This window comes from Bos taurus, chromosome 1 (genome assembly GCF_002263795.3).
Source record: "Bos taurus isolate L1 Dominette 01449 registration number 42190680 breed Hereford chromosome 1, ARS-UCD2.0, whole genome shotgun sequence".
Taxonomy (NCBI): Eukaryota; Metazoa; Chordata; class Mammalia; order Artiodactyla; family Bovidae; genus Bos; species Bos taurus.
The window spans coordinates 92,545,986-92,573,649 of NC_037328.1; the positions used below are offsets into that span (position 1 = coordinate 92,545,986).

The following is a 27,664-nucleotide window of genomic DNA, read 5'->3' on the forward strand; positions in this document are numbered from 1 at the left end:
CTAATAAAACTTCAACACACAGTAACTAGTCTCTCCTCCTCCCCTCCCTCTCCTCCCCTTCTCCTTCATCATCATCATAGCTGTTAGATATCTCTTTAGTTTTAACAGAATGGATGTTTTTACCCATTTTACTGATTTGATGACTTTAAAATGTGAAGTAATTACTTATAAAATGATAATCACAATGTTCAGTACTCTATATAAGTTTCGGAGAAACTTAAATGTGTTAAGTTTAAGCTTTTTTTTTTTTCCTGAGTAGGCCCTCCTATTTCTGAATTACAATATTAGAAATTACCAAGAATACTACTAGTGAAGAGCATTTTCTTAAACAAGTAATGTGATATATTCCTGAACTCCATTGTTCCTAGTTTCCAGCAGAAAGATGTTTAGAGAAGATAATCTTAGCTTTTAAGTTACATATAACCAAAATATATCCTTTACTGTACCTTTGATTTCCCTGAAATTCTTCATTTTTACTCTCTATGGCATTCTTTCACTGGCTACAGAACAAGAAACAACTTTCTGATGCCAGATGCTGAAGATCAATAGCTATTTCCCAAAGTTTATAGCATAATTAAAATGTGTAACAGGAATAATTTTCTCTTCAAACCCTAAGGCTAGGCCTAGAATTATTGACTAAGTCAAACTTATGTGGTGTAACATTTTTTATTATGTTTATAGATAATATAAAAGAGTTTATGGCTTTTACATGTAATTTGTTAAGTTAGAAACACTGAAGAGGAAATATTCCCTACATCAGCAAAGCATCAACTGTTTAAAAACCTCTTTAAGGCATATTTTATAGAGTTAGGTCTATATTCTTTTATACTAGTTTGTGGTCACCTAAGACTTCGAACTGAAGGTTAATGGTCAAAACATTCTTGAATTTAGTAGAACCTGTTTATCACAAACAACTTCTTCAGAGCTTTATCACCTTCAATACAAGTGCCAGGAATGCAGGCATGATGGAAATATCACAAGGATATGAGGGTAGTTAGGACAAGAGGAGTCATGATGTACCCAAACAGAAAACACTATGGGTAGAAATGATGTAATGTGATTTCTTGTGAAATATGCTGTCCATGGAAGATGTATCAGCTATAGAATGGACCCTTCAGTTACAAAAAATTAACAGTCACTAATTTTTGCATATGGATATAAACCATGAATATTTGAAAACTCTGCTTAGACAGCCTTTTTTTAAGTAGCTCTATTTAAAATAGCACTTACTCCTGGGAAAGGCAGCAGTAAGGAAGCAATAGAGTCATATATGTCTTAGATTTAGATTCTAGCTTTGCTTCTTCCTGATATTTATTAAATATCCAATTATATTATTATTTTAACTATTATTAATGATAACAACATAATCATACAAACACTGATGTAAATTACTAATTACCCAAGAGTCTTGAAGTCTTTGAGTGAATAAACATTGATCTCAACCTCCTTTTGCTTTCTTCAAAGTTAAATGGAAGTGTGTTCCCCTCATTCCAAAGTCCCATATATATCTCACTTCTTACTATATGACCAGTAGTATATATGGGTGCTTTGCAAATGTTGCTCCCCAGGTGGCTCAGTGGTAAAGTATCCACCTGTCAATGCAGGAGCCACAGGAGATGTAAGTTCAATCCCTGAGTAGGGGAGATCTCCTGGGGGAGGAAATGGCAACTCAAGCCAGTATTCTTGCCAGGAAAATCACATGGACAGAAGAATATGGCAGGCTACAGTCCAGGGTGTTGCGAAAGGTTGGACATGACTGAATGACTGAGGGCACACACACACACACATGCATTGCAAATGTTACGTAGATAAGAAGATACCACTATTCCACTATTAAAGTTGATTTGCAGTCAAGGCTGAGTGTTTCATTGCTTTTCAAAAGCTGGATGGATTTGTAGTGAAATGTGCTCTCTTCTAGTTCTGCCTAGAGCAGCAGCATGCAATCTGAAGAAAACTAGCTGGAGTAGGCTTATTGGGTATGCTAAATGATGTTATTCCAAAATAACAATCTCTAGCTAAATCTGTAGACAAGCCAATAAAACACACACACTCACTCTCATGGAAACTCACTCATGTCTCTGTGAAAACTTGCTTAATAATCAGCGTGCATTTTTTTTTTTTTTTTCCTGTTGCTTTCCCACATTCACCAACACTATCTCATGTCTAACTTTGCTGAAGCTGCTTCTGGCCAATCCTTTTATTTATCTTTCATGGATTCAACATCCCACACCCAGCTCCACCCTAACTCTTGGCTGGTAGAACTCATCCCTTACTGCAAAGATCCAGGCCACGGGCATGAGTTCCATCACCTACTCTTCTCTGTGAGTCAGGGAATCTGTCATTACCCTCACCTTAATTCCTTATAGAATGCTGCTCTCCTGTTCTTTAAAGTTGTTCTAACGATTCAAATCCCCATCTTCATTGGACATACTTCTATTTTAACACCTTCATCCTCTCCATCACCGATACTATTCCCTCATGTGCAAAAACTGAAAGCTACGTTTACCTCACAGAAGTGTTGTAATGTAGACTGCTGTCTTTGTCCACTCTTCTTTCTCCAACTCCTGAACAATGGCCATTTCTGAGACTATAACTCTTGAACTTCTGCTATTTTAAGCTCTTTATGGTTTCTAATTTTGTCTTCTCCTTACACCTCATTCCTGATCATTTTCAAACTGCTTCTTCCTCAAGTTTCACCTTAATTCCAGGGTTGAATCACCAAATCCTAGCTACTTGACTGTTCCATACAGAAACCACACCTCCCCCACTGTGCATTTTCCCCCAAAGTTCTGTCATCTGTATTTTCTCTCTCTCCTATGACCCCATGTCAGTTTCTTTCATTTCTACTTGGATTTAGATTTCAGTGTTTGCTAGACTCTATGATCTGTCTTTTTACTTTAAACTCTCATCTTTGTACAATATCACTTATCCAAAATGTCCCCTATGACTTAAGTTTTAATAATTTCCAACCTCTTACCCCAATCTTAGTTCTCTTCCTCAAGGCCTAGTGTCATTTTTACAGTTTAAGCCCTGGAAATTTTCATCAAACTTATGGTATAAAATTATCTTTGGTTAAAGTAGTCTCATATTTCACCTCCACTAAACTATTCCCCATCCTCTACTCCCTAAATCAGTTAACAATACTACTCTCTCTGTCACCTAGGCCAGAAACCCAGTTTTTACAATCTTTTCCTTCTTCAGCATTTAGTACAAGCAAACACCAATTTAACCTCAAGTATCTTTCACATTTTTCAAATCAAATCCCATCATTATCACATGAACTCAGCTCTCCATCACTAAGAGATGAAGGACAATGATGAAGATGAATTAGACATAAAGCAGAAGGCAAATACAGTCATATATTTATATTTTTATTTGTTGAGTATATACTCCTCATGAATGGTTATGAAGAGTCAATAAAATAATAAATTTGAGCACTTGAAACAGTCCCTGGCATATAGTATACATTTAAATGTTTTCATCCATGAGCACCATCATCACCATAGTTTTTCATACTTGGACTCTCTGAGAGCTCATCTCAGTAAACTCAACCAAGCTCACTTTAAGAATCAGAGGAAATGAAAATGAGCATTACTCTGCTCTCCATATCCTAGAATAAACTCTATGTCAACTAACATTCTGGAATAAAGGTCTCTTTCAATTTTAACATGTTTTTGTCCTTTTGTCTTTTTTTTTTTTTTCGGTTAAGTCTTCTTGTTTTATCCTGCTTTGTATTTACCATGCTAATGTCACTACCTTATGCTTAACTAATTTTAATGTTAGAACAAATACAAATTGGCTAGACACAAATATTTTGCATTTATGGCTGCTTTTTCTTAGCACATGAAACTTATACTTGTTGAAAAATATAGTACATGTTAGCCATGGTTCTAAGCTAAAGATACAACCACCCGTGGTCTTTTATTTCAAAGAGGGTACATTTTATTGGAGGAAAGTGCTTCCCTGGTGGCTCAGACAGTAACGCGTATGCCTGCAATGCAGGAGACCTGGGTTCAATCCCTGGGTCAGGAAGATCCCCTGGAGAAATAAATGGCAATACACTCCATTACTCTTGCATGGAAAACTCCACGGATGGAGGAGCCTAGTGGGCTGCAGTCCATGGGGTCGCAAAGAGTCAGATACGACTACGCAACTTCACTTTTTTCTTTCTTTCTTTAGGCAATAAAGAAATACACCCTCCCCACTAAAAAAATGGCTCCTTGTAAGATATTTAAAATCAGGCATTAAGACAGAGACGGGCTACTTTAGTTTGTGAGGCTACAGAAGTTATCACTGAGATGATATTTAACCTGATGATTGAATGACAAGAAGGAACAAACTGTAGAAAGTTCAGCAGACATTACCAATAGGCAGAAGTCTTATTGGGAAGCAACTTAGTATATTTGTTGGAGGGGAAGAGAAAAAGAGGGAAGGTCAAGATTATTGTGAGATTCAAATAAGCTTAGTAAATTTCCACTTGAATTTAGTACCTAATGAGTATTAGGATTTTTGTTTTATATATAGTATGAAAATGAATTATTTACTAACTCATCAACTTGTGAAAATGAAAAATTCATGTGAAGATATCCTTTCCAGAACCTTTTATTAATCAACATTATTGTGAATTTATTGTTATGTAAAAGTATTTTAATAACTATAATTCAGGAATTTACCAATTCCTAAAAATATAAACAATATTATAAGTTTTATAATCTAGAAAAAAAAATGATGCCTAAAAGACATCTATAGAAGTCAAATGATAAACTGAGAAGAACAAATTTTTTTTAAAAGACTAAACATGAACATAAAACTATGATGAGAACTCAGATGCAAGGATGAAAAACATTACTATTTTATTAAATTTTCTTCATTTATTTCTCAAATTACTATTTTACCTACATGGAAAAGAAAAACTCAAAGCAACATTATTACCTCATTGTACCTGAAGTTTACATATTGAAGTTTTTAAAGTAGGTTTATAATGCACCATGAATATTATCAATGTCAACATGTTTTTCTTTCTTCTTAATTTCTATCCCTGCCCTACCTGCCACCCATGGCTCCAATGCCAAATCTGTTACAGTGACTATACTAAACCTTTCATTAACCAACATGAACACATAACACCCATATAAAATCCACTCCAGGAGAGACACTTCCATAAGACAATGCACTTATAAAATATATATAGCAGCTTAATTTTCACAAATTATTTTAACCCCATTTAGAATTATGTTTACTTATTTGTAGCCTATTTCATAGTATGGGCCCTCCTGCCCTCTGGCATATGGTTCCAAATCCAGTTCCAACATCAGATTATGTAGTACTATAGTAGGTATTTAGCAAAAAAAAATCCACATATAAGTAGACCTGTGCAGTTCAAACCCATGTTGTTTAACAGTCCACCATAGTAATTTTTGGAAAATCTTTTTTTGTTTTCAGTAAGAGTGGAAACCAAAGCAAGTAAACATGGATAGATACAATTCTATGTTTATCTCTCTCTGTTCGTTTGCCAGGAAAAAGTTTCTTTCTTCTGCTATTTATTCTGGCCAGAATCAGTTCACATTAGATCTCTTCTGTGAAAGAAGAGGAATTCTGTCTATGAATTCCTAGATTTCTCTATAAATTCCCAGATATGTGTCTGTGGTTATAGCGATACCATGAACTGGCAAGACCGGAAGCAACTTCCTCCTTTTGTGGCAAAGTATAATTCTTGATCTCCGAAATCTACCACTAAGAAATGTGGATGTGATGAAAATTTGCTCAAGCTTTATCAATAGTTTAAGAAAACATAGGCTCTGGAGAAGGGAATGGCAACCCACTCCAGCATTCCTGCCTGGAGAATCCCCATGGACAGAGAAGAGTAGCCTGGTGCCTACAGTTCATGGGGTCGCAAAGAGTCAGACATGAGTGAGCGACTAAGCACAAGAACACATAGAACTTGTCTGTGACTGTATTAAAGGTCCATACACAAAGAGGGAATAAAGCACAGTGACCCTTCAATCCTCTCTGCTTCTCATGCCCTGTTTGCAAAGGAAATCACTTTTGAGAAACCAAAAAAATCACTGAGATGAAATGATTTCAAAACTATAAACAATTATTGAAGTGAATCATTCACCAAGGTCTGAAGTCACATGGCAAAGTTGATCATGTTGTTTAATAGGTGTTCATGTACATCTTTTGCATGTTTATATGAATTGTATTAAATTCAATAGCTGACTTTTCAAAACAATTCTCTTTCAAGCTCTTTTAGTAGACAAGATTTTACACCAATTCTCTACCTCACTCTCAATTTTTTAGTGCACAATATACAACTTGCATTACATTGATCAGAGATTTAAAGAGGACAGGTGAATTTCAGTATAATTTTTCAGCATAAATATAATAGTATTTATAAATGTGCCTTCTAAAGTGTTCAACTGTGGAGATGGTTAAACATATCAATAGAACAATAAAATAGCCCTGTTAAATAAAAATATTTACCCATACTCTTCCTGAAGACTTTAGAAGCTCAAAGGATCAGCTGAAGTTCAATGCCCTTTTATGTGTTTTGAACCTAATCACATTTTATTCGCAATCTTATCAGCATCTCATTTTTTCCTCACTGATGTATCAAGTGTAATGCGCTCCAATAATGTCAAGTACATGCTTGGTTAATAACCCTCCCCCCAAAAAAGCTGTGATACAAAGAAATTTGGCTTACTGTACTACTCAATTAGCTAAATTTGTCTAAACTCTTTCCAAAATCTAGAGAACAGGCATAGAATGGAATAATTACATGGTGTTTATACATGTATAATCATCAGATTATTACTGCACGCTTAGTTTCATTTCTTTAAGAAAAAGAAAGTAGATTCAAAGACAGCTCCAGCCTTTTAAATATAAGGAACACATTTTAATTGCATTATTAATAATAATGTTTAAATAATCAAGTCATCCTGTAGGTGTATATCACCTTTTCTTCAAGAAGGTTTTATAGTAACTTTAATAGAAACTTAAAATGTTTCCCTTTAAAACAATTTCAGTGCCATAAAATATCATTTAAATCAAGGGGATTAAACTTCGCATTTCAGATCATTTCAGTCTAAGAACAAACTAAATTTCAGAGTGTCTGAGTATTGGTTTTTCCCCAACAGCAGGTCTTAACTGAGTTCTACATTATTAATTGTTTTTATTATGTTTCATTCAAATATGTCACTTGCTGTTTTATTTCTAAGAAGGTAAAGATCCTATTTCCATTTAGAAAGACAAGAGAAAAGAGCTTCTCAGTGCAGTTATGCCAACTTCCTTGTTGTTGTTTAGTCACTAAGTCATGTCCAACTCTTTAAGACCCCATGGACTTCATAGCCTGCCAGGCTCCACTGTCCACGGAATTTCTCAGGCAAGAATACTGGATTGGGTTGCCATTTCCTTCTACAGGGATCTTCCAGACCCAGATACTGAACCCACATCCCCTGCATTGGCAGGCAGATAGATTGTTTACCACTGAGCCACCAAGGAAGCCCCGTTAACTTCCTTAACTATTTCTTATATCTGACTTTGGAGTTCATATTCTAATCTTCTTTGCCTGTCCCAAGGGTTCTTTGCCTTGTACTTCGGAAAAATCCCCAAGCCATACATTTTTGCCTACACACTTTGGTCAGACTCACCTGGGATTTCATGCTTTGACATTCTCTACAATTTTATTTCCTCCAGTTATGCTTGATTTCGTCCTTAGATTATAAGACCTCTCCAGCAGAACTTCTGGAAGTTTCAACTCCAAAATGTCCTGTTACCTCAATATCTAAATTTCAATTTCACAGTGTCTCAAGTCTACCAGCCTCTCACTCAGAGCAACTGAAAGCTTCCTCCAGGAATGCAAATGGTTAAACAAGAGCTCTATGCACTTGTCATCACTGAAAATGCTATTAAAATTCGAGTGGGTTGGAAGGAAGATTCACAAACTGGTGAGTTCTCTTTGGGGTTTTAAAAAGATTTCAAAGCACTCACAGGCATGGTTTATGATGATGAATGTGAGATACTTTTCCCACCACAGAAAGTAAACAGACACACCAAACCAGTCTAACTGGTTGGGGTATACAGTACTGCTGCCCTTGGGCTGCAACCTAGAAACACAGACAGAAGCACAGACACTAAGGCATCTTCCCACCTGGATTTTTTTCTTATACTAGCCAGATACAAAAAGTATAATTTCTAAAGAAATGGGTGAATCACGGAGAAACATTTTTTGCATGTGCTTATGGAATTTCAAGCCAATTCCTCCTTGTGATGAAAGTTAATATATGTCTCAAGAGCCTAAGTTACTTTTATGTAGTCAAGAGAATACCCAAGACTGGATGCCTGGATGGAGCAAACATTTCAAAGCCAGGCTGAATACTGGATGGTGATTTACAGGTCATACCACAAAGGCTAAAAGATGTCAATATGGAAAGCATTTTTAAGCCTAAATTTCCTTCTCTAAAAAGTAAATACTCCTAGAAAACAATGTGCCAAATCCCTCCATCAAATTATAGGATTTAGGCAGCTAGGGTGGAGACTTGGGTTCTGGCAACTGCTTCTGAGGAACTGAGAACAATTTTTGTACCTTCAAAGGATCTCTGTTCCTCTACAAAGTAAAAATTTTGGACTTAAGATCCTCTATACTCCCTCTCTACCTTGAAAATATTAATATTCTACAGATTTCTTTACCCTGGTTCTGACAGCCAGATTCTCCCTCAGAGGGTTGGTGGAAGAACTCTCTGCTGACAGCTACCTATAACTGGCCTTGCATTTGAAAGGGTCTAGCCAAACTTCTGAACTTAGAAACATCTTTTCCACAGAGTTCTAGTCTTTTGTAGCCTTTAGAATAGGGGGTTCTTAACCTAGAGAACAAAGAACTGAGGTAGGAAGAAGGACTTTAATTAGAGGGTGTTCAAAAACATCCAAGCAGCTGATAAGCAGGCAGTTTGAGAGAAAAGGTTATGTTAAGTAGTTCAAAGGAAACTCCATTCAAAGAGATCCCCTCTCACAAGGTTGTTCTGGCACTGAACTCAAGAGATTTCTGTTATTCAAATAATTCCAAGGATAAATCATATCCTTTACAAAGGGCTTACCTGGTAGCTCAGTGGTGAAGAATCTGCCTGACAATGCAGCCCACATGGGTTCCATCCCTGGGTTGGAAAGATCCCCTGGAAAAAGAAATGGCAACCCACTCCAGTATTCTTGCTGAGAATCCAATGGATACAGGAGCCTGGCAGGCTACATACAGTCCAAGGAGTTGCAAAAGAGCTGGACACGACTGAGTGACTAAACAACAACAATCCTTTACAAAGAGGTAGGTGGCCTTGGACATGTTTGACCAAGGAAAAGGAGAAGAAAAACAAGACCTTGGGGCTGAAGTCCTGAGGTAGGAGGAAGTCAGGAGATGAGGAACACAGCTGAGCCTTGAGAGATTATTCCCCCCACCCACCATTTTTTTTAAACAATTCTGACTACGGTCTGCCTTACCTGTTAATGAGAAGTCTGGGAGAAGCAGAAAATACCTCTACTTCCTGAGAGAGACTAGGCTAGGGTCCCTTACATGCTCAAGGATACCCTTTGGAGAAATCTTGTATGTGTGCGTGTTAGTAGCTTAGTTGTGTCTGACTCTTTGAGAACCTCATGGACTGTAGCCCTCCAGGATCTTCTGTCTATGGAATTCTCCAGCCAAGAATACTGGAGTTGGTAGCCATCCCCATCTCCCCAGGATCTTCCAGACCCAGGGATTGAACCTGGGTCTCCTACATTGCAAGAAACCTTATCCTAAGTCAATTTCCAGATAACTCCCTGCCAAGAAGGGACTTGCCACCATCCTGTCACCTCAGCCATGGCCATTCACTACTGTCACAGACTGACAATATGCCACTCAGTGGTACATGTGCTTACAGATATTATGTAAGGAAATCCTCCTTCCTTTCCTTAGCAAATAACGATGAAAAAAAAGCACTCATCCCTATTCCTGATGCCATATTATTTGTACATTTTATTTATATTTTCAAAAATTAGAAAACATTTTTTAGTATTCTCTTCTACCCAAGATAATTCTATTTAACGAATCCAGAGAATATTATGGACCTTCATGTATGAAGGTTTTACACAATTGTCTGTTAACTTTCTCACTGAGGCTAAAAGGGAGAGATTGCTTCTTAGGTTAGAAAAGATAATTGAAATCTGTTCACATTAAGCCAAAGATAACTTTGGAAGGATTTCACTCTCATTCAGGAAAAGATAGGTTCCCAATATCATTGGAAACATTAAATGTTGATAGCTTATGGGCTCTTAATCAGGGCATAATCTACCAGCAACTTGGGTATAATAATGGTCAGAGGCCTACAGGATATGGTGCTAAAATGAATAATCCTTGACAATGTCTATGGCTAGCCCTTCAAGGTGTGACTAGAGACGGCCCAGTGAGTCTAGATAATCTAGATACATACAGGGGCCTTAGAAAACCATTATTCAAAACACGTGATGGAGTTCTAATGATAATCTATCGTTTATTAAGTACTTATCTTCATAGCCAAAACACTTAAATCATCTATAGGCTAAATGTACAAAACATCCGAATATAGTCATTTCTGTTAGAGAATACTTATTTGTGAGCAGAGCTGATTATAAGCAGTATTATTTTAGAGAACTTCAGAATCTTTATAAATGCTATTAAGTCAAAAGAAAAATTAAACAACATTTCAAAATGCATTTTTCATTTACTTTGGTAATTTTAAAACTCAAGCTCAGATATAAGACTGATTATGGGGCAGGAGGAGAAGGGGATGCCAGAGGATGAGATGGCTAGATGGCATCACCGACTCGATGGACATGAGTTTGGGTGGACTCTGGGAGTTGGTGATGGACAGGGAGGCCTGGCGTGCTGCGATTCATGGGGTCGCAAAGGGTTGGACATCACTGAGTGACTGAACTGAACTAAACTGATTGCACAGAAAATAGAATGCTGTTAGAGCAATCCATAAGTGAAGACTCCTGGATATATCTTGGTTTGTTTTATAAGATATTAGACAACCTTAGCAAAATCTCTTACCTTTACACACACAAATAAAGGTAAAAAATAACTCCTACTGTGTTTTCCTTTATAATTAAAACAAGATCCAGAAGTAATTTCAAACTAACTGAAGCATCTTGTTTCTCATTAATTCTCACTGATTAATAGGTTCACTGAATAATCTTAAGGCAAATATGTCTGGAATGGAAGCATTTCAACACTCCAAGAAGAGAAATCTGAACTATTTGTAGACCTATCAAGGATGCATTTCAACTCAGATAAGATCAGAGGAGAACACATTCCTTATTGAAAAATTTAAGCAGAGTGCACAAAGGAAAATACCCCAGGATAGAATTGATCTCACAAGTATTCCCCAGCTACAGAAGCTTTATGAATCAAGGCACACTGTTTTCTAACTCAAACCATGACATTCAAATTATTTACCATAGCTCTTATTTTAAATTTTATGCATGCTCTTCTGATTTGTGCTAATAATTGATTTTGAAAATAATTGGAAAAATCAATATATAGGAGGAAGAGAAATTCACCCTTCCCAAATGGAATGTATTACCAGACTCATAACAGATATAAAAGGGTGAGGGAAAAAGAGGCAAAAAACCCCACAAAACAACAGACAATCTATGTACATTCTGGGACTCTAAAATAAGAAGCAAATATTATCCTGATCCTGACACAAAGAGGGATGATGAGGGGACAGGAAAGCTGCCAGGGTACTCCTCAGTTTATTTCAATCCTGAACACAGACACAGATGATGTACAAGACAGGCTAAGATGGGCTATTCTGGGGGTTCCCAAACAGTCCTACACATCTGACACAAAATTATTATTATACGAACAACTCTAACAACCTAGATGCTTCCTATATACTTTCCCATGGAAAAACATTACAGAAACAGTTAAGGCATATGTTATAATCACATATATTTTATCCATAAAACACAAATTATTTCATAGGCTTATACTAAATGATTCTTTTACCTTGCTGCTTTTCTTCAATAGAAAGCATTAAATAACTTTTAAAATTACTCTACATTAAAGGTACTTTTTAATAGCATTTTACACAGTGTTTCAATTTTTTTTTTTTTTTAGGAAATACACAGAAATAGAAATACAATTCTGGGATTTTTAAGCAAAGTAAGTAGAGAAAGGATTAATGAAAATACAGAAGAAAAAAAAAAAAAAAACAGGTATTCTGGAAGATTATTTACCTCTATAAAAATGGATGATACATGTTTATGACCAAGCATGTCTATGATGGTCTTGTTATCCTCAGATGTTTTACATTTCACAGATATAATTATGTTTTTGGTTACGTACACATAAAGGAAAACAGTGGTTTGAGTATTCTCTTGCTGGTAAGCTTCAGAAGAACATATTTAAGGAAATAAAAATGTCATCATCAAGGAGACTTCTTTAAAAAGACCTTGATCAAAATGTCACTAGTAAAGGTGGTAAATAATTAACAAGAGAGTAGACGACTAGAAATCATGGCAACAAATATGCCTTCTGCACTTTTTTTTTTTTAAAGAAACGTTCTCACTCAAAAAAGTAGAAAGTGTGAGGCAACTTGTATTTGTTTCTATCAACAAGCCTAGCCACAGTAGCCTGGTCAAGCCAATGTCAATAAAGCCAGTCCCTTTAAAGGACAAAGGTATCTGATAAAGTAAGACTTCTAAAACCACTCTCCCCAACCAGACACTGCCCTCTGAGACTTGTTTTCTACCTTAAAAAAGCGGTAATATTAATTACAAGGACACTTGGCTGGTAAGTCCCAGAGATGGTAAAATTTTATTACAAATAAAAATCTCACAGGCAAGGACAAAAATCAATGTTCTGTCAATACTGGGAAAAGTTTCACATGAAAATGGACTGGAAGTAGGTTGTACCATTCTCTAGCATTATAGCTCAAGTAAGATAAGGTTTTCCCTACTCCACCAAATTTGTGTTTCTGCGTAGGTTGAGTAGTTGAGAAAAACGGACGAGACAGCTGCTTCTTCAGAAACAATCCCCACTTCTTTCACCACCCTCAAAGCACACCTTGAAACACAGCAGAGGTGCACGCACACACACCACACATACACACACACACACACACTCTGTAATGGACACCACTTACACATCTGATTGCAACCATTTCAGAGGCTGTTGGCACTTACCTTGCAAAGCAGTATTAGGTAAACTTGCTTCATTCTCTCCCATTTTACTACTTCTGTTTAAAGGGGACCAAGCAGTTTCAGCTGTGTCAGTTACCCTGTAAGCCTGGTGACCTTCTGACTTTCCCCTGTAGTAATGTAACAGTATACTACCTGCTTTCTTCTGTGAATAATTACCATTCTGCTTCCTGAGTTACCTGGGCTTGCAAGACCTGTTTTACTGTGAAGTGAGATCATATCCTTTGATCCAATGGACTGCTATTAGTGTGTGCTTCACAAAACGTGGCTTTGTTTCAATTTTGGTGTTAACTTTTAATTCCCTACTTTCGCTTTAGTCCCGAAACTTATCAATACTTCCTGCCAAAAGAGTGTCTGTACTACCACCGTGGCATGGAGCAGAGCCAGAGTTTTGTTTGTTTTTTAGTGTTCCCAATCTGCTTATCTTATAGAAATAAAGTAAAATTTAATGTGAATTTTGCAATGTCCATTAAAAAAAAATATGGGAAAATAAGGAACACCATGGGAATTAGTTATGCGTAGGCTTTGGAGTAGCTCTAGTTCTAGCTGTGCAACTATAACGAGGAATATAGCTTCCTTGAAGTCAGTTTCCTCAACTGTAAAATGGGGAAAATGCAAAATATCAATTTCAGGAAATAATTATAAAACTGAAAGCAGTAATGTATGGCTGTGCTAAACATTGCGAATGGTGGATAATAAACACAACAAGCAACATTTTTCCTCCTCCTTCGTTTCCTCTTCTTCCTTTTCCTCGTACACCCTGTTCCTTCCCTCCCTTCACCCTTCTCTTGTCCCCCTCCTTCTGAACAGAAAGAATGCAGAACCACAGCTCTGATGTCACTGTGTTCTGACGTCAGCTGTTACTTATTAACTGAGAAACCTTAAAGAGATGAGTCCATCCAATCTTACAGTGCCTCAAGGTCCTCACTGGTAAAAGAAGGATACTGATATTTACATTGCCTTTTCAACAAAAACATAGTATTACGTTCAACTGTTCTGCCTCAAACAAAACACCCATCCCTAGCAAAGATGAGCAACACACCGGAGATTTATCTTTATTTGTTTACAAGAGAGGAAGTAGATGACAAAAATAAGTCAATTTATTTCATCTCTGTCTCCCATAAGACATCTAGAGTAAAAAACAATCTGTATTTCCTTCCTTTAGAATTCCTTGATTTTTCATCTTGGTCAGATTAGTTTAAAAAAAATCTCAGGCTCAAACATCTCCTAGTTTTTTTTTTAATTTTCAATGTAAAAATAATCTATCCATCATGTTTTCCAGCTTAGTAATGAAAAATGATTATATAAATTATATAAAAAACAGAAATGGTAAATAAGTAGAATAGTTATTCTCAAAAGTTTCAGAATAAAAACAAACATCACACACACCCAAGTCCTCATCACAGTTAGTTCTTTCCTTCATTAACCTCTCCAGGTCTCAGTTTCTCCATCTGTAAAATGAGCTGACCATTTACTATCTAAGGCCCATTTTATCAACATGTCATAAACGTCAGATTTAAAATCCAGGCTGTGGCTTGTTCTAAAATAAAGCAGTCCTTTGCCTAGTACAATTGCATAGTGTAACACACACACCAAGCTCATACTTCACCAAAAGTGACCTGAAATTGAATGTTTGACAATAAAACACTAAAATCATCACATTCTGACTTCCCCATAAGAAGAGAAATACATATATCAATCCTCATTCATTATGGGAAAAATGAAAATGTATTAACATACCTGCCCCAGGCACCTAGAATTAGTCAACAACAGGTATAAAGTACCAATTATCTACCAGCTGAATTATGGCATGCAGGAAGTTGTTATGAAAGTAGAACAGAGAACTCTTATTTTTTAGCAGAGGTAAAACATAAAAAGAAACAGAAACCTCCAAAGCTTTTGCAGCTGTACAGAAAGTAACACAAATACACATCCAGTTACACTGAAAGAGTTTCAATACTAATAAAGGGCCCTGAGTACATCCACTGTCTCTCTCTCTCCTGGGCCTTCTCTGCCTAGAAAAATTCTGCCTTCATCACCTCTTCTTTGCCTAACTAATCCACATGCAGGAATTCTTCAACCCAATTCTGGTTGAGGTCTCTTCTGTGTGCTTCCAGATCCCCCATAACAGCTCAAAACTTTTCATTCCACCATGGCTCTTATCACATTGTATTGTATGTACAGCTTAATTATTTCTGTCCTTAAAAGGTGTTATGTCAGAGAACCTTTTTGTGTTCATCACTACATTCCTAGCACCTGTCACAGTTCCTAGCACATACTATGCCTTCAACAAGTATTGTAAAGATGAACAAATTACTATCATCAAAAAGGGTGAAATAAAGGACCTCAAAGAAAAGAAGGGCAGAGATTAGCAAAGAAGATAATGGAAAATATCTAAGAGGGAAAAATGACAAATTAAATTTCAAAAATGTAAAGAGATGGGAGGAGAGAGTAGGTAGGTTTGTCTGCAAGAGCAAATAATTAAGAACTAGAAGGATAAAAGAGATGAGGACACTTAGGAAAATTTCTGGAAAAAAACAAAGAATCAAAGATAAAAGAAGTAAATGAAAGAGGAAAAAAAAGTGCATACATTAGTTTAAAACACACTCGTATGCATCAAAAACAAAAGGCATGACTGACGTTAAAATAGGTGCACTGAATGGTGAGAAAGAAACTAATATAATTATTAAAACTATCAAAATTTTCAGAATCTTTGAGAGAAATTTACTGGAATGAATGTGTCCTCTATATCAGGCGTCCCCAGTCCCTGTTAATTACTGGGCCGTGCAGCAGAAGGTGGGTGGTGACCACAAACAAAACTTCATCTGTGTTTACAAGTGCTCCCCATTGCTCACATTCCCCCTCCCCATTCATGGAAGAATTGTCCTATGCAAAATCAGTCCTTGGTGCCAAAAATGTTGGGGAACACTGCTCTATATGTATAGAAACTTTGCTATAAAAACTACTGTGTACATTTTTAAAAACAACTTAGGTGACATAATAAAAAACTAACACTTCCAACCATGTCACTTATCTGTATGTCCAGCATTGTATTCTAAAATGCTCCAAGAGAGAGTGAGCGAAAGAAAATGTTAAGCTATTCTCTGTCACTCATTTTGAAGGTTCTACCTGGAACTACAGATTTGGAAGAAACCAATGTTACAGGTTAAATTTTTTGTGTGTAGTTACTGAAGTGATTATTTAGTCCTGATTTTCCAGGGAAGATATATATGAACATTTGAAAGAAAAATTACAAAGAAGTTATTCAAAGTAATAAATGTTGACATTATATGCTATGGAACATGGTACTGTGTATGTAAAATGTTGCAATATTTGGAATAATTACACAGAGATGTTACTTATTTTCTCAGTAAATTGTATAACACAAGTAGAACAACAACTTGGTCAAAAGCATAGGTATCCATGGAGAGCAAAGGTTAGAGAGAAAAGGATTAGAACCTCTCAAAATTGCAATCCTGCAAACTATCATAGGAAGGAAATTCCAGGCTCAGCAAGCAGGGTGGATTTTTGAGATTATAGTTCCAAGAACTAGGTAGATGTGCTTGCAAGGTATAAGAATATGTTCCCCTCAAATATGCTCTCTAAAATATGGATTATTTTGAACAAAAGACACCTGAGAATGAGCAGACTCAAGAAAAGCTCTTTACTTCCCCCTTACTCTCTAAAAATAAGAGTATACATTCCCCCTTTTGTAAGGGAAACTTACATTTATACAGGAAATTTTTCATTTGTAAAAGTGTCTTCCTACCAGGAAGAAAACCAGCGGAGACAACTCTTATCACCAGAAAACTCATCTGCATAAAATACAACCCTTATTTATCACATATTGTTGGTTGGTTGCAGCCAAGAATTCCTGGGGTGATTCTGACGCTCATATTTTTGAGTTCTAGGAGCAAGATAGCTAGGTAAGCAGAGGGAGGGGGTGGGGAAGAGTACATTCTATAGGAGAACAATGGGTAATGATAAACAAGATTTCCTAATGTTTGGGTGTGCTGGTCTAACATATTTTACCCCATCTTTTCTGGATTTGGGTATTACCATCCACCCAGTTGCCCTAGATGAAACTTTAGGATTTATCCTTACTACTTACCTCTCCCATCCCCCAAATAGTCACTAAGTTCTATCAATAACACTGAAATCCACCTCCTTAACTTTCTATTTCCTTTAAGTGAGGCCATTGTCATGTCTGGCCAAGATAGGTACTCCCTACAAATGAATTCTTCCTCTCCTCCCATCCACTCTTTCTATATCCGCCACGATCTTCCTGAAACACAGCCATCCCACTTCCCTGCTCACATATGTCCACTGCCCCTTGTCATGCGTGCGCGCTTAGTCGCTTAGTCCCGTCCAAGTCTGTGGCCCTTTGAACTCTAGCCCACCAGGCTCCTCTGTCCATGAGATTCTTTTTCAGGCAAGAATACTGGAGTGGGTTGCCATTTCCTCCTTCAGAGGATCTTCCTGACCCAGGAACTGAACCTGTATCTCCTGTATCTCCTACATCGCAGGCAGCTTCTTTACTTGCTAACCCATTGGAGGAGCCCAATCAATAATGTCACTCCTTTATCATCATAATTTTTCATTCTCATAGTCTTAACTGTCCAGTAACATGCAATTCATTTAAATCAGGCTTCTCTGATATCCCCCAATATACTTGAAACTGTAATTCTAAATAGTTGAATACACAATATATACATATGTGCCTCTCTATATATGTGACATAAAATAATGTCGGTCAAGAAAATTAAGGCCTACTCAGTGTTTTGTACAGAGAAGGCAGTGGCACCCCACTCCAGTACTCTTGCCTGGAAAATCCCATGGACGGAGGAGCCTGGTGGGCTGCAGTCCATGGGGTCGCTAAAAGTCGGACACGACTGAGCGACTTCACTTTTACTTTTCACTTTCATGCATTGGAGAAGGAAATGGCAACCCACTCCAGTGTTCTTGCCTGGAGAATCCCAGGGACGGCGGAGCCTGGTGGCTGCCGTCTATGGGGTCGCACAGAGTCGGACACGACTGAAGCGACTTAGCAGCAGCTGCAGCAGTGTTTTGTATTAGGATTGACTGGTGGACAAAAGTATTCTTTTAATACTACTATAACTAAATGTTTATTTCTCTATCATCTTATTTCATACAATTGCATACAGACTCTTAAGAGAATTAATACTGATTGAGAACAAAGAAAGTAACTATCTCCTTCAGTAGTAAGAAGCATCCATTAACAAGGAAACAAGATAAGCTATAATTAATAGGAAGGAGAATATTATCATTTTAATGATCTTTCCACTATAGTGTTATCAAACAAAGAAGCCAAGGAACTATATAAATTATATGCTAATACACACACACACACACCAGGTTGCTTAACAGCTACTTATGGTTTATAAGTTGCTTCACGTAATTAAGACATACAATGACTCATATAAAAATAACAGACATATGAAGATGCCAAGCTGAAAGTCAGGTAGGAGTGATATTACAAAGCAGTTTAATTTGCTGCTGGGAACAACACTATTTCAGACTGTGGAAGAGCTAGTAACAAAATACTAAATATAAGCTTGTAATCACAGTGTACCACGATTTATGTACTTTTTGTGAGGATCCCATGAAATCCTGGCTTAAATGCGAGAAAGTTTTTAAATTATATACCCTTGTTAGCACACTCTCCCTTCATCCACAGGATTCTACATATAGTAGGAAGATTAGCTGTGACAGCCATCTAAATATTATCTGAAAAAGGGAAAACATTTAAGAAAAGTTTAACTGTATATTTAATATTATTATCATGGAACTAAAAATGAAGGGTATACACACACACACATTTAACTAATCTACATATTATAACCTATTATTCCACAATCTCTGGCAAAACTCTCTCAAGAGGAACCTAAAGAAGAGCATTAAAGCAAAAGAATATGCATGCAAACTGTCTGATACTGCATAGAACAGAGAATTAATCAATTTGAGAATTTTAGGGCATGTTAAAAATCTACAATAAAGCTAGAAAAAACATCTATAGCTAAAACCCTTGGTATAAATAGAAACACCAACGTGACAGAATGATTTATCTCTGTCATCTTTTTAAAATGTAATGAAAATGCTTAAATAGTAGCTTTAGTTTGGACATAATATTATTTCCTCAAAATGCAGTGCAATGACCAGTCCAGAAAACAGAAGCTTCATCTCCTTGACAAAGAGAAACCTAAAACAGCTCCAATAATATTAAAAAGTACAGCCCATTTATGCTGAGATAAAAATAACTTCCAGTCTTCAGCCTCTTCACTCTAACCTCAAAAAAAGAAGGAAAAAAAAAAAAAGCAATTAATGCCACCTGTGCTCTGTGTGTGTGTGTGTGTGTGTGTGTGTGTGTGTGTGTGTTAGTTGCTCAGTCGTGTCTGACTCTTTGTGGCTCCATGGACTGTAGCCCACCAGGCTCCTCTGTCCAAGGGTTTCCCAGGCAAGAATACTGGAGTGGATTGCCATTCCCTTCTCCAGAGGTCTTCCTGACACAGGGACTGACCCGGGATTCGCTGTGTTGCAGGCAGATTGTCAACTGTGCTATAGGAACTTGGCAAATATTAGCTAAATGAAAAAAAAAAAATTTAACAGTTGTTCAGGGGGAAACAACTTTCTCTTCTAGGGTGACGCTGAGGTAAAATGTGAGGCTTCTTAGTCTTTAGAAACATTCCATTCCTCTCACTTAATATCTTAAAGTATTAATAGTAGATGAGCATGTCCAAAATAAACACAGTAGCTATAAAAATCACTTATTAAATTAACGCTAAGTGCCTTGCTTTCAAATTATGAAACATCAACAAAAGCAGCAGTCAACAAGAACAAATTAATTATGAGAGTCGCAGAAAAGTTTATCTCCTTTCTTTTTTATCTCTTCTTTCTTTTCTTCTTCTATCTATATATTTACTGAATAAAGTCTAAGTGGCATAACGCGTTTCCTAGAAAAACAATTCCAGGAGAAATACTTTTGTTCAACATCACAATGGGCCACTCACTACTTTCTACAGGAAATGTTTTATTTCTGAAAGCTCCTCTTCTACTTTCCTGCTGACTGCCTGCCAGCTAGCATTGTTAGAGGAAAGGAGGAGATGAAGGATTAAAGTCTCTAACCCCAGTCTACCCCCCAGTAGCTAGTACTTAAAATAGACTTTCCCTGAAGTGAGTGATTGCTGTCTTTCCTATGGTGACCAGATTTACAAAATGAGAAAAAACAAAACAAAAACAGAGAGGAAAAAATGAGGAGAGATAAACATATATCCTCTGGATAGTTTTGTTTTGTTTTTTTTTCCAGAATAGATTAAATAGGAAAAAGTCCATTAAAAAAAAAAAAAAATCCTAGGCTGACGCTGAAAATGTGGTGTTTGATCACCTTGGGCAACAGAAATTAACAACATACGGACCATAGAAAGCATCACTACGAGCAAAGCTAGAGGAGGTGATGGAATTCCAGTGAAGCTATTTCAAATCCTGAAAGATGATGCTATGAAAGTGCTGCACTCAATATGCCAGCAAATTTGGAACACTCAGCGGTGGCACAGGACTGGAAAAGGTCAGTTTTCATTCCAATCCCAAAGAAAGGCAATGCCAAAGATTGCTCAAACTACTGCACAATTGCACTCATCTCACAGGCTAGTAAAGTAATGCTCTAAATTCTCCAAGCCAGGCTTCAACAGTATGTGAACCATGAACTTCCAGCTGTTAAAGATGGTTTTAGAAAAGGCAGAGGAACCAGAGATCAAATTGCCAACATCTGCTGGATCATGGAAAAAGCAAGAGAGTTCCAGACAAACATCTATTTATGCTTTATTGACTATGCCAAAGCCTTTGCTTGTATGGATCACAATAAACTGTGGGAAATTCTTCAAGAGATGGGAATACCAGACCACCTGACCTGCCTCTTGAGAAACCTATATGCAGGTCAGGAAGCAATAGTTAGAACTGGACATGGAACAACAGACTGGTTCCAAATAGGAAAAGGAGGACATCAAGGCTGTATACTGTTACCCTGCTTATTTAATTTATATGTGGAGTACATTATGAGGCTGGAAGAAGCCCAAGCTGGAATCAAGATTGCCGGGAAAAATATCAATAACCACAGATATGCAGATGACACCTACCTTATGGCAGAAAGTGAAGAGGAACTAAAAAGCCTCTTGATGAAAGTGAAAGAGGAGAGTGAAAAAATTGGCTTAAAGCTCAACATTCAGAAAACTAAGATCATGGCATCTGGTCCCATCACTTCATGGGAAATAGATGGGGAAACAGTGGAAACAGTGACAGACTTTATTTTTGGGGGCTCCAAAATCACTGCAGATGGTGACTGCAGCCATGAAATTAAAAGACGCTTACTCCTTGGAAGGAAAGTTATGACCAACCTAGATAGCATATTGAAAAGCAGAGACATTACTTTGCCAACAAAGGTCTGTCTAGTCAAGGCTATGGTTTTTCCTGTGGTCATGTATGGATGTGAGAGTTGGACTGTGAAGAAGGCTGAGCGCTGAAGAATTGATGCTTTTGAACAGTGGTGATGGAGAAGACTCTTGAGAGTCCCTTGGACTGCAAGGAGATCAACCAGTCCATTCTGAAGGAGATCAGCCCTGGGATTTCTTTGGAAGGAATGATGCTAAAGCTGAAACTCCAGTACTTTGGCCATCTCATGCGAAGAGTTGACTCATTGAAAAAGACTCTGATGCTGGGAGGGATTGGGGGCAAGAGGAGAAGGGGACAACAGAGGATGAGATGGCTGGATGGCATCACTGATTTGATGGACGTGAGTTTGAGTGAACTCCAGGAATTGGTGATGGACAGGGAGGCCTGGCTTGCTGCGATTGGTGGGGTCGCAAAAGTTCGGACACAACTGAGAGACTGAACTGAACTGAACAATTTTAAGAATGAATAAACATAATAATAGACATACAATTGCAAAAAGTAGCTTTAAATAATTATGGAGAAGGCAATGGCACCCCACTCCAGTACTCTTGCCTGGAAAATCCCATGGACGGAGGAGCCTAGTAGGCTGCAGTCCCTGGGGTCACTAGGAGTCGGACACGACTGAGCAACTTCACTTTCACTTTTCACTTTCATGCATTGGAGAAGGAAATGGCAACCCATTCCAGTGTTCTTGCCTGGAGAATCCCAGGGACGGGGGAGCCTGGTGGGCTGCTGTCTATGGGGTCACACAGAGTCGGACATGACTGAAGTGACTTAGCAGCAGCTTTAAATAATTATCTCATCATGTTCCTCCCACTTCTTCTAAAAACTTTAGGCCTCCTTTATTCTATCAACTAATTTTTATTTCCTCAGTATTTTTAAAAATATGCAGGGTAAATATGGCCTTGTCTTCCAACTCTCTAGGCACACATCTAGTGCACTTCTTAGTTGATGTTTTTAAACCTGCCTCAGGTCCCAGGTGTCCCTATTGGTAAAGAACCGTCCTGCCAACACAGGAGACATAAGACACAGGTTCTATCCTTAGGTTAGATCCCCTGGAGGAGGAAAAGGGCAACCCACTCCAGTATTCTTGCCTGGGAAATCCCATGGAGAGAGAAGTCTGGCAGGCAACAGTCCATGGGGTTGCAAAGAGTCGGACATGACTCAAGCAATTTAGCACACACTCAGACCTGCCAGATTCATAAGAATTTAATAAATGCTTGATGATTGTTTAATAGAAAACATAACACAATTATATTTCATCTGTCTTCAAAACCTCTAAAGTAGAATTAATGAAAAAATAAAATAGAATTGAATTAATAAAGAGCATAAAGGAGATAATCAATTCACAGTGTTTCTAGTGTTACTGCTTCCCTCTGAAGAGGCCAGAATATGCCAGGTTCAAATATGCCACTTTAGCATAAGGATTGCTTTCAATTGAAGGCAATCAACTCTCTGCCTTCTCCTTTTCTATTTAAAAGCAGGACTTAAGTGTCTGTCATGGTGTCTCCCTCTCCCTTACCAGGAAAAGAGAATTACTCTGCAGACAACTCTGGGAACGAGAGCAGACTTTATATTGTTTTTCTCTATTTTTGACAGTTTTCTATTCTTTTGAATTCTATTCATATCTATATTATTTATTCCTTTAGTCAATTTGGATTTTAAAAATCTACAACACTGATTTTTTTTTTTAACAACTTATTACACCTCAGTGTTTTATTTGGTGAACAGAGGATAGTATAGCCTCAAGGCATGAGGGTGGACCAACCCTAAAGGAGAATCCTACACACTCATTTTAGTTGCCTTTTTTTTTTTTTAAATAAAGCACTAAAGCTATAAATTCCCATCTAACTGCTGATTTACCTGTATCCTACAAGTTATGACAAGTTTATGTGTTCAACAGAATTTAATTTAACATATGTTCTAATTTCCCTAGTAATTTATTATTTGACTCAGGCTTATTTAGAAGTATATTAACTTGAAGATTTTCCTGGTATCTTTCTGTTACTGATTTCTACTTACCACCACTGATAAAGAATATACTCTGTAATTTCAATTTTTAAAATTGATTGAGATGTGTAAGGTCTATCTTGGTGAATGTTCTGTGTGCATTGAAAAAGAATATGTAATTTTATTCTTGATTGCAATGTTCTAAATATTTTATCTATTTTTAGTATCAATTACTGAGAGAGAGGTGTTAGTATTGTATCTTCAAGTAGAGTTGTGGATTATTTTTTTCTTTTTAGTTCTGCAAGTGTTAATTTATGTATCTTGAAGCCTTATTATTAAGTGAAAACACATGTAGGATTTTTATATCCTCTTGTAAATTGACTTTGTCATTATAAAACAGCCTTTTTTAATAAAATTTCTTGTTCTAAATTCTACTTTATCTAATATTTATTGTTTTCATAGTGTGCCCTCTTCTATTTTTTAATGTTTTTTATCTTTAAAGTGAAATCTCTCTCAAAAAGTATAAAGTGGGAATGCCCTTTTTTGACAATCCAGATTAATAGTCTTTTCCTTCTAATTGTAATATTATGTTACACGAACGTAATTATCAATATAGTTGTATTTAATTCTATCATTTTGCTATTTGTTTTCAATTAGTTGCATTTGTCCTTTATTCTTTCTCACTGAGTATAGATGTCTTAGGACCCAAATTCAGCTGTACTATTTGCTTATTAGCAATTTTTTTTCTTCTGTATCTTAATTTCTTGATTTTGCTCTCTCCTCTCTGACTCTCTTGTTGTTTGAGGTTTTACAATATTCGACTTAAAATTATAGCCAGCTACCTAAAAGTAGTATATAATTTCAGAAATAAGAGATTGATACCAATATACTACCATTTCCCCCTCCTGTCCTTGTGATTATGATCTCATACATTTTTCACTACATATGTTATTTATAACCCTCTCAAAAAACACTATTACTGTCTTTGTTTTAGCTACTCCATTATTCTTTAAATATATTAAAAGTGAGGGAAATATTTTATTATATTTACCTACATATTCACCAATTTTATGCTCTTTGTGTAGATTCTAGTTCCATTTTCTTCCTGAAAGATTTCCTTAAACCTTTCTTTTATTTCTTGTATGCTGATGATGAGTTCTCTCAGTTTTTGTTTGCCTGAAAAAATGTTTACTTATCACCTATTCTTCAAAAGTATTTTTTCTGTACATTGAATTTCTAGATTGATATGTCTCTTTTTCTTTCAGCATGCTAAAAGTTTTTTCCATTGCCATCAGGGTTAGATAGTTTCTGACAAGAAGTGTATGGTTTGTCTTAACCTTACTCTATTGTATGCCATGTGTCTTTTGTGACTTGCTGTTTTTATTTTCTTTGTCAAAAGTTCATTATTTTTGTTTGATTTGATTTTTACATCATTGTGTGATTTTCTTTATCCTGCTTTGAGTGTGCTGAGTTTCTTGAGTTTGTCAGTTTAGAATATTCACCAAAATCTAAAAAATTCTGTCATTAATTGCTGTCTTTAAATATCTGTCTCTCCTCTCTTCAGGCTTCTTTCTTCTGGGACTCTAATTATAGATATGGTATAAATAAACATATAGATAACATAAAGATACACATATACAAGTATAGATAATCAGCAAGTCACTGAAGCTCTGTTAATATTTTTCAGTCCTTTCTCTTTTGTACTTATGTTTAAATAGTTTCTTTTGTTATAAATCTATGCTGACTAATGGTTTCTTCTGCAATGTCTATTCTACTATAACTACTATTCAGTGAAATTTTCATTTCTCATATATATATATTGCCAGGAGAAATATCAATAACCTCAGATATGCAGATGACACCACCCTTATAGCAGAAAGTGAAGAGGAACTAAAGAGTATCTTGATGAAAGTAAAAGAGGAGAGTGAAAACCTTGGCTTAAAGTTCAACATTCAGAAAACTAAGATCATGGCATCTGGTTCCATCATTTCATGGGAAATAGATGGGGAAACAGTGGAAACAGTGACAGACTTTATTTTTCTGGGCTCCAAAATCACTGCATATGGTGATTGCAGCCATGAAATTAAAAGACATTTACTCCTTGGAAGAAATGTTATGACCAACCTAGACAGCATATTAAAAAGCAGGGACATTACTTTGCCAACAAAGGTCCATCTAGTCAAGGCTATGGTTTTTCCAGTGGTCATGTATGGATGTGAGAGTTGCACTATAAACAAAGCTGAGTATCAAAGAACTGATGCTTTTGAACTGTGGTGATGGAGAACACTCTTGAGAGTCCCTTGGACTGCAAGGAGGTCCATCCTAAAGGAGATCAGTCCTGGGTGTTCATTGAAAGGACTGATGCTGAAGCTGAAACTCCAATACTTTGGCCATCTGATGCGAAGAGCTGACTCATTTGAAAAGACCCTGATGCTGGGAAAGATTGAGGGCTTGAGAAGAGGATGACAGAGAATGAGATGGTTGGATGGCATCACCGACTCAAAGGACATCAGTTTGAGTGAACTCCGGGAGTTGGTGATGGACAGAGAGGCCTGGCGTGCTGCGGTTCATGGGGTCACAAAGAGTGCGACACGACTGAGCGACTGAACTGAACTTTTCTTATTTGGAAGTTGTATTTGGAACTATTAAAATTTTAGCATTCTAACATGTTTATATCTTTCATTTATTCCTCATTAGTTTCATGTTTGTCTTTATATCATTCAGTTCAGTTCAGTCACTCAGTCGTGTCCGACTCTTTGCGATCCCATGAATCGCAGCACTCCAGGCCTCCCTGTCCCTCACCAACTCCCAGAGTTCACTCAGGCTCACGTCCATCAAGTAAGTGATGCCATCCAGCCATCTCATCCTCTGTCGTCCCTTTCTTCTCCTGCCCCTAGTCCCTCCCAGCATCAGAGTCTTTTCCAATGAGTCAACTCTTTGCATGAGGTGGCCAAAGTACTGGAGTTTCAGTTTTAGCATCATTCCTTCCAAAGAAATCCCAGGGCTGATCTCCTTCAGAATGGACTGGGTGGATCTCCTTGCAGTTCAAGGGACTCTCAAGAGTCTTCTCCAACACCACAGTTCAAAAGCATCAATTCTTTGACGCTCAGCCTTCTTCACAGTCCAACTCTCACATCCATACATGACCACTGGAAAAACCATTGCCTTGACTAGACGGACTTTAGTTGGCAGAGTAATGTCTCTGTTTTTCAATATGCTATCTAGGTTGGTCATAACTTTTCTTCATTGTGCACATTCAAATATATAACAGTAGCTTTAAGATCATCTGCTAATTTTATCATTTTGGGTCTATTTCTATTAGTTAATTTTCTCTTGATTATGAGTCTCAATTTTCTGTTTCTTTGCATGTCTAGTAATTTTGGAATGGATGCAGAACATTTTGACTCTGTCACTTGTATGTACATTATTGAGTGATGAATTTTGTTGTACTTCTTTAAAAATGTTGGACTTTGTCTAGAGGGGCTGTTATTTGTAGATCAGCCTAATCATTTTGAGAATGTTTTGTAATTTTTGAAGGCAGCCCTAGAGAAGCCTTTACTCTAGAACTACTTTAGCCACACCACTAAGGTATATGACACTTTAGATACCTTATACAGTCAACAGGTCTCCCTACTCTTGTTGGTGGGAAGATGAATGATTCCTAGCCCTGTGTAACTCTAGAAATTGTCCAATCTAGAGCTCTTTTGGAATTGTAATTGCCCAACAGGATACTCTCTGTGCTACATCATGGAATCTCACCTTTACACCATTGTTTTTTTGTTGTTCTTCTTCTTCTTGTTTTTCAGTAGCTCAGTACTGTCTGATTCTTTGCAACCCCATGAACTGCAGCACGCTAGGTTTCTTTGTCCTTCCAAACTCATGTCCATCGTCCCATCCAACCATCTTATCCTCTGTTGCCCCCTCTCCTCCTGCCCTCAATCTTTCCTAGCATCAGGGTCTTTTCCAATGAGTCAGCTCTTCGTGTCAATTGGCCAAAGCATTCGAGTTTCAGCTTCAGCATCAGTCCTTCCAATGAATATTC

General features: G+C 37.0%; 1 protein-coding gene across 7 annotated transcripts in view; it reads right to left on the bottom strand.

Moving 5' to 3' along the window:
• The window catches only part of NAALADL2 (N-acetylated alpha-linked acidic dipeptidase like 2), a 1,562,846-nt gene that overhangs the window by 1,117,466 nt on the left and 417,716 nt on the right, over positions 1–27,664 (bottom strand). Inside the window, exons 1-2 of one of the 7 annotated variants that reach the window (XM_059888513.1) lie at positions 13,195–13,310; positions 9,093–9,167 (exon numbers count right to left, since the gene is read on the bottom strand). The exons of 5 other annotated variants lie outside the window; for them this stretch is intronic. In XM_059888513.1, the coding sequence (XP_059744496.1) occupies positions 9,093–9,167; positions 13,195–13,237 (118 nt within the window). In that variant the 5' untranslated portion in view covers positions 13,238–13,310. Of the gene's footprint in view, positions 1–9,092; positions 9,168–13,194; positions 13,311–27,664 lie in introns of those variants that run through there. One more of the 7 variants, XM_024995412.2, reaches the window with a different exon arrangement.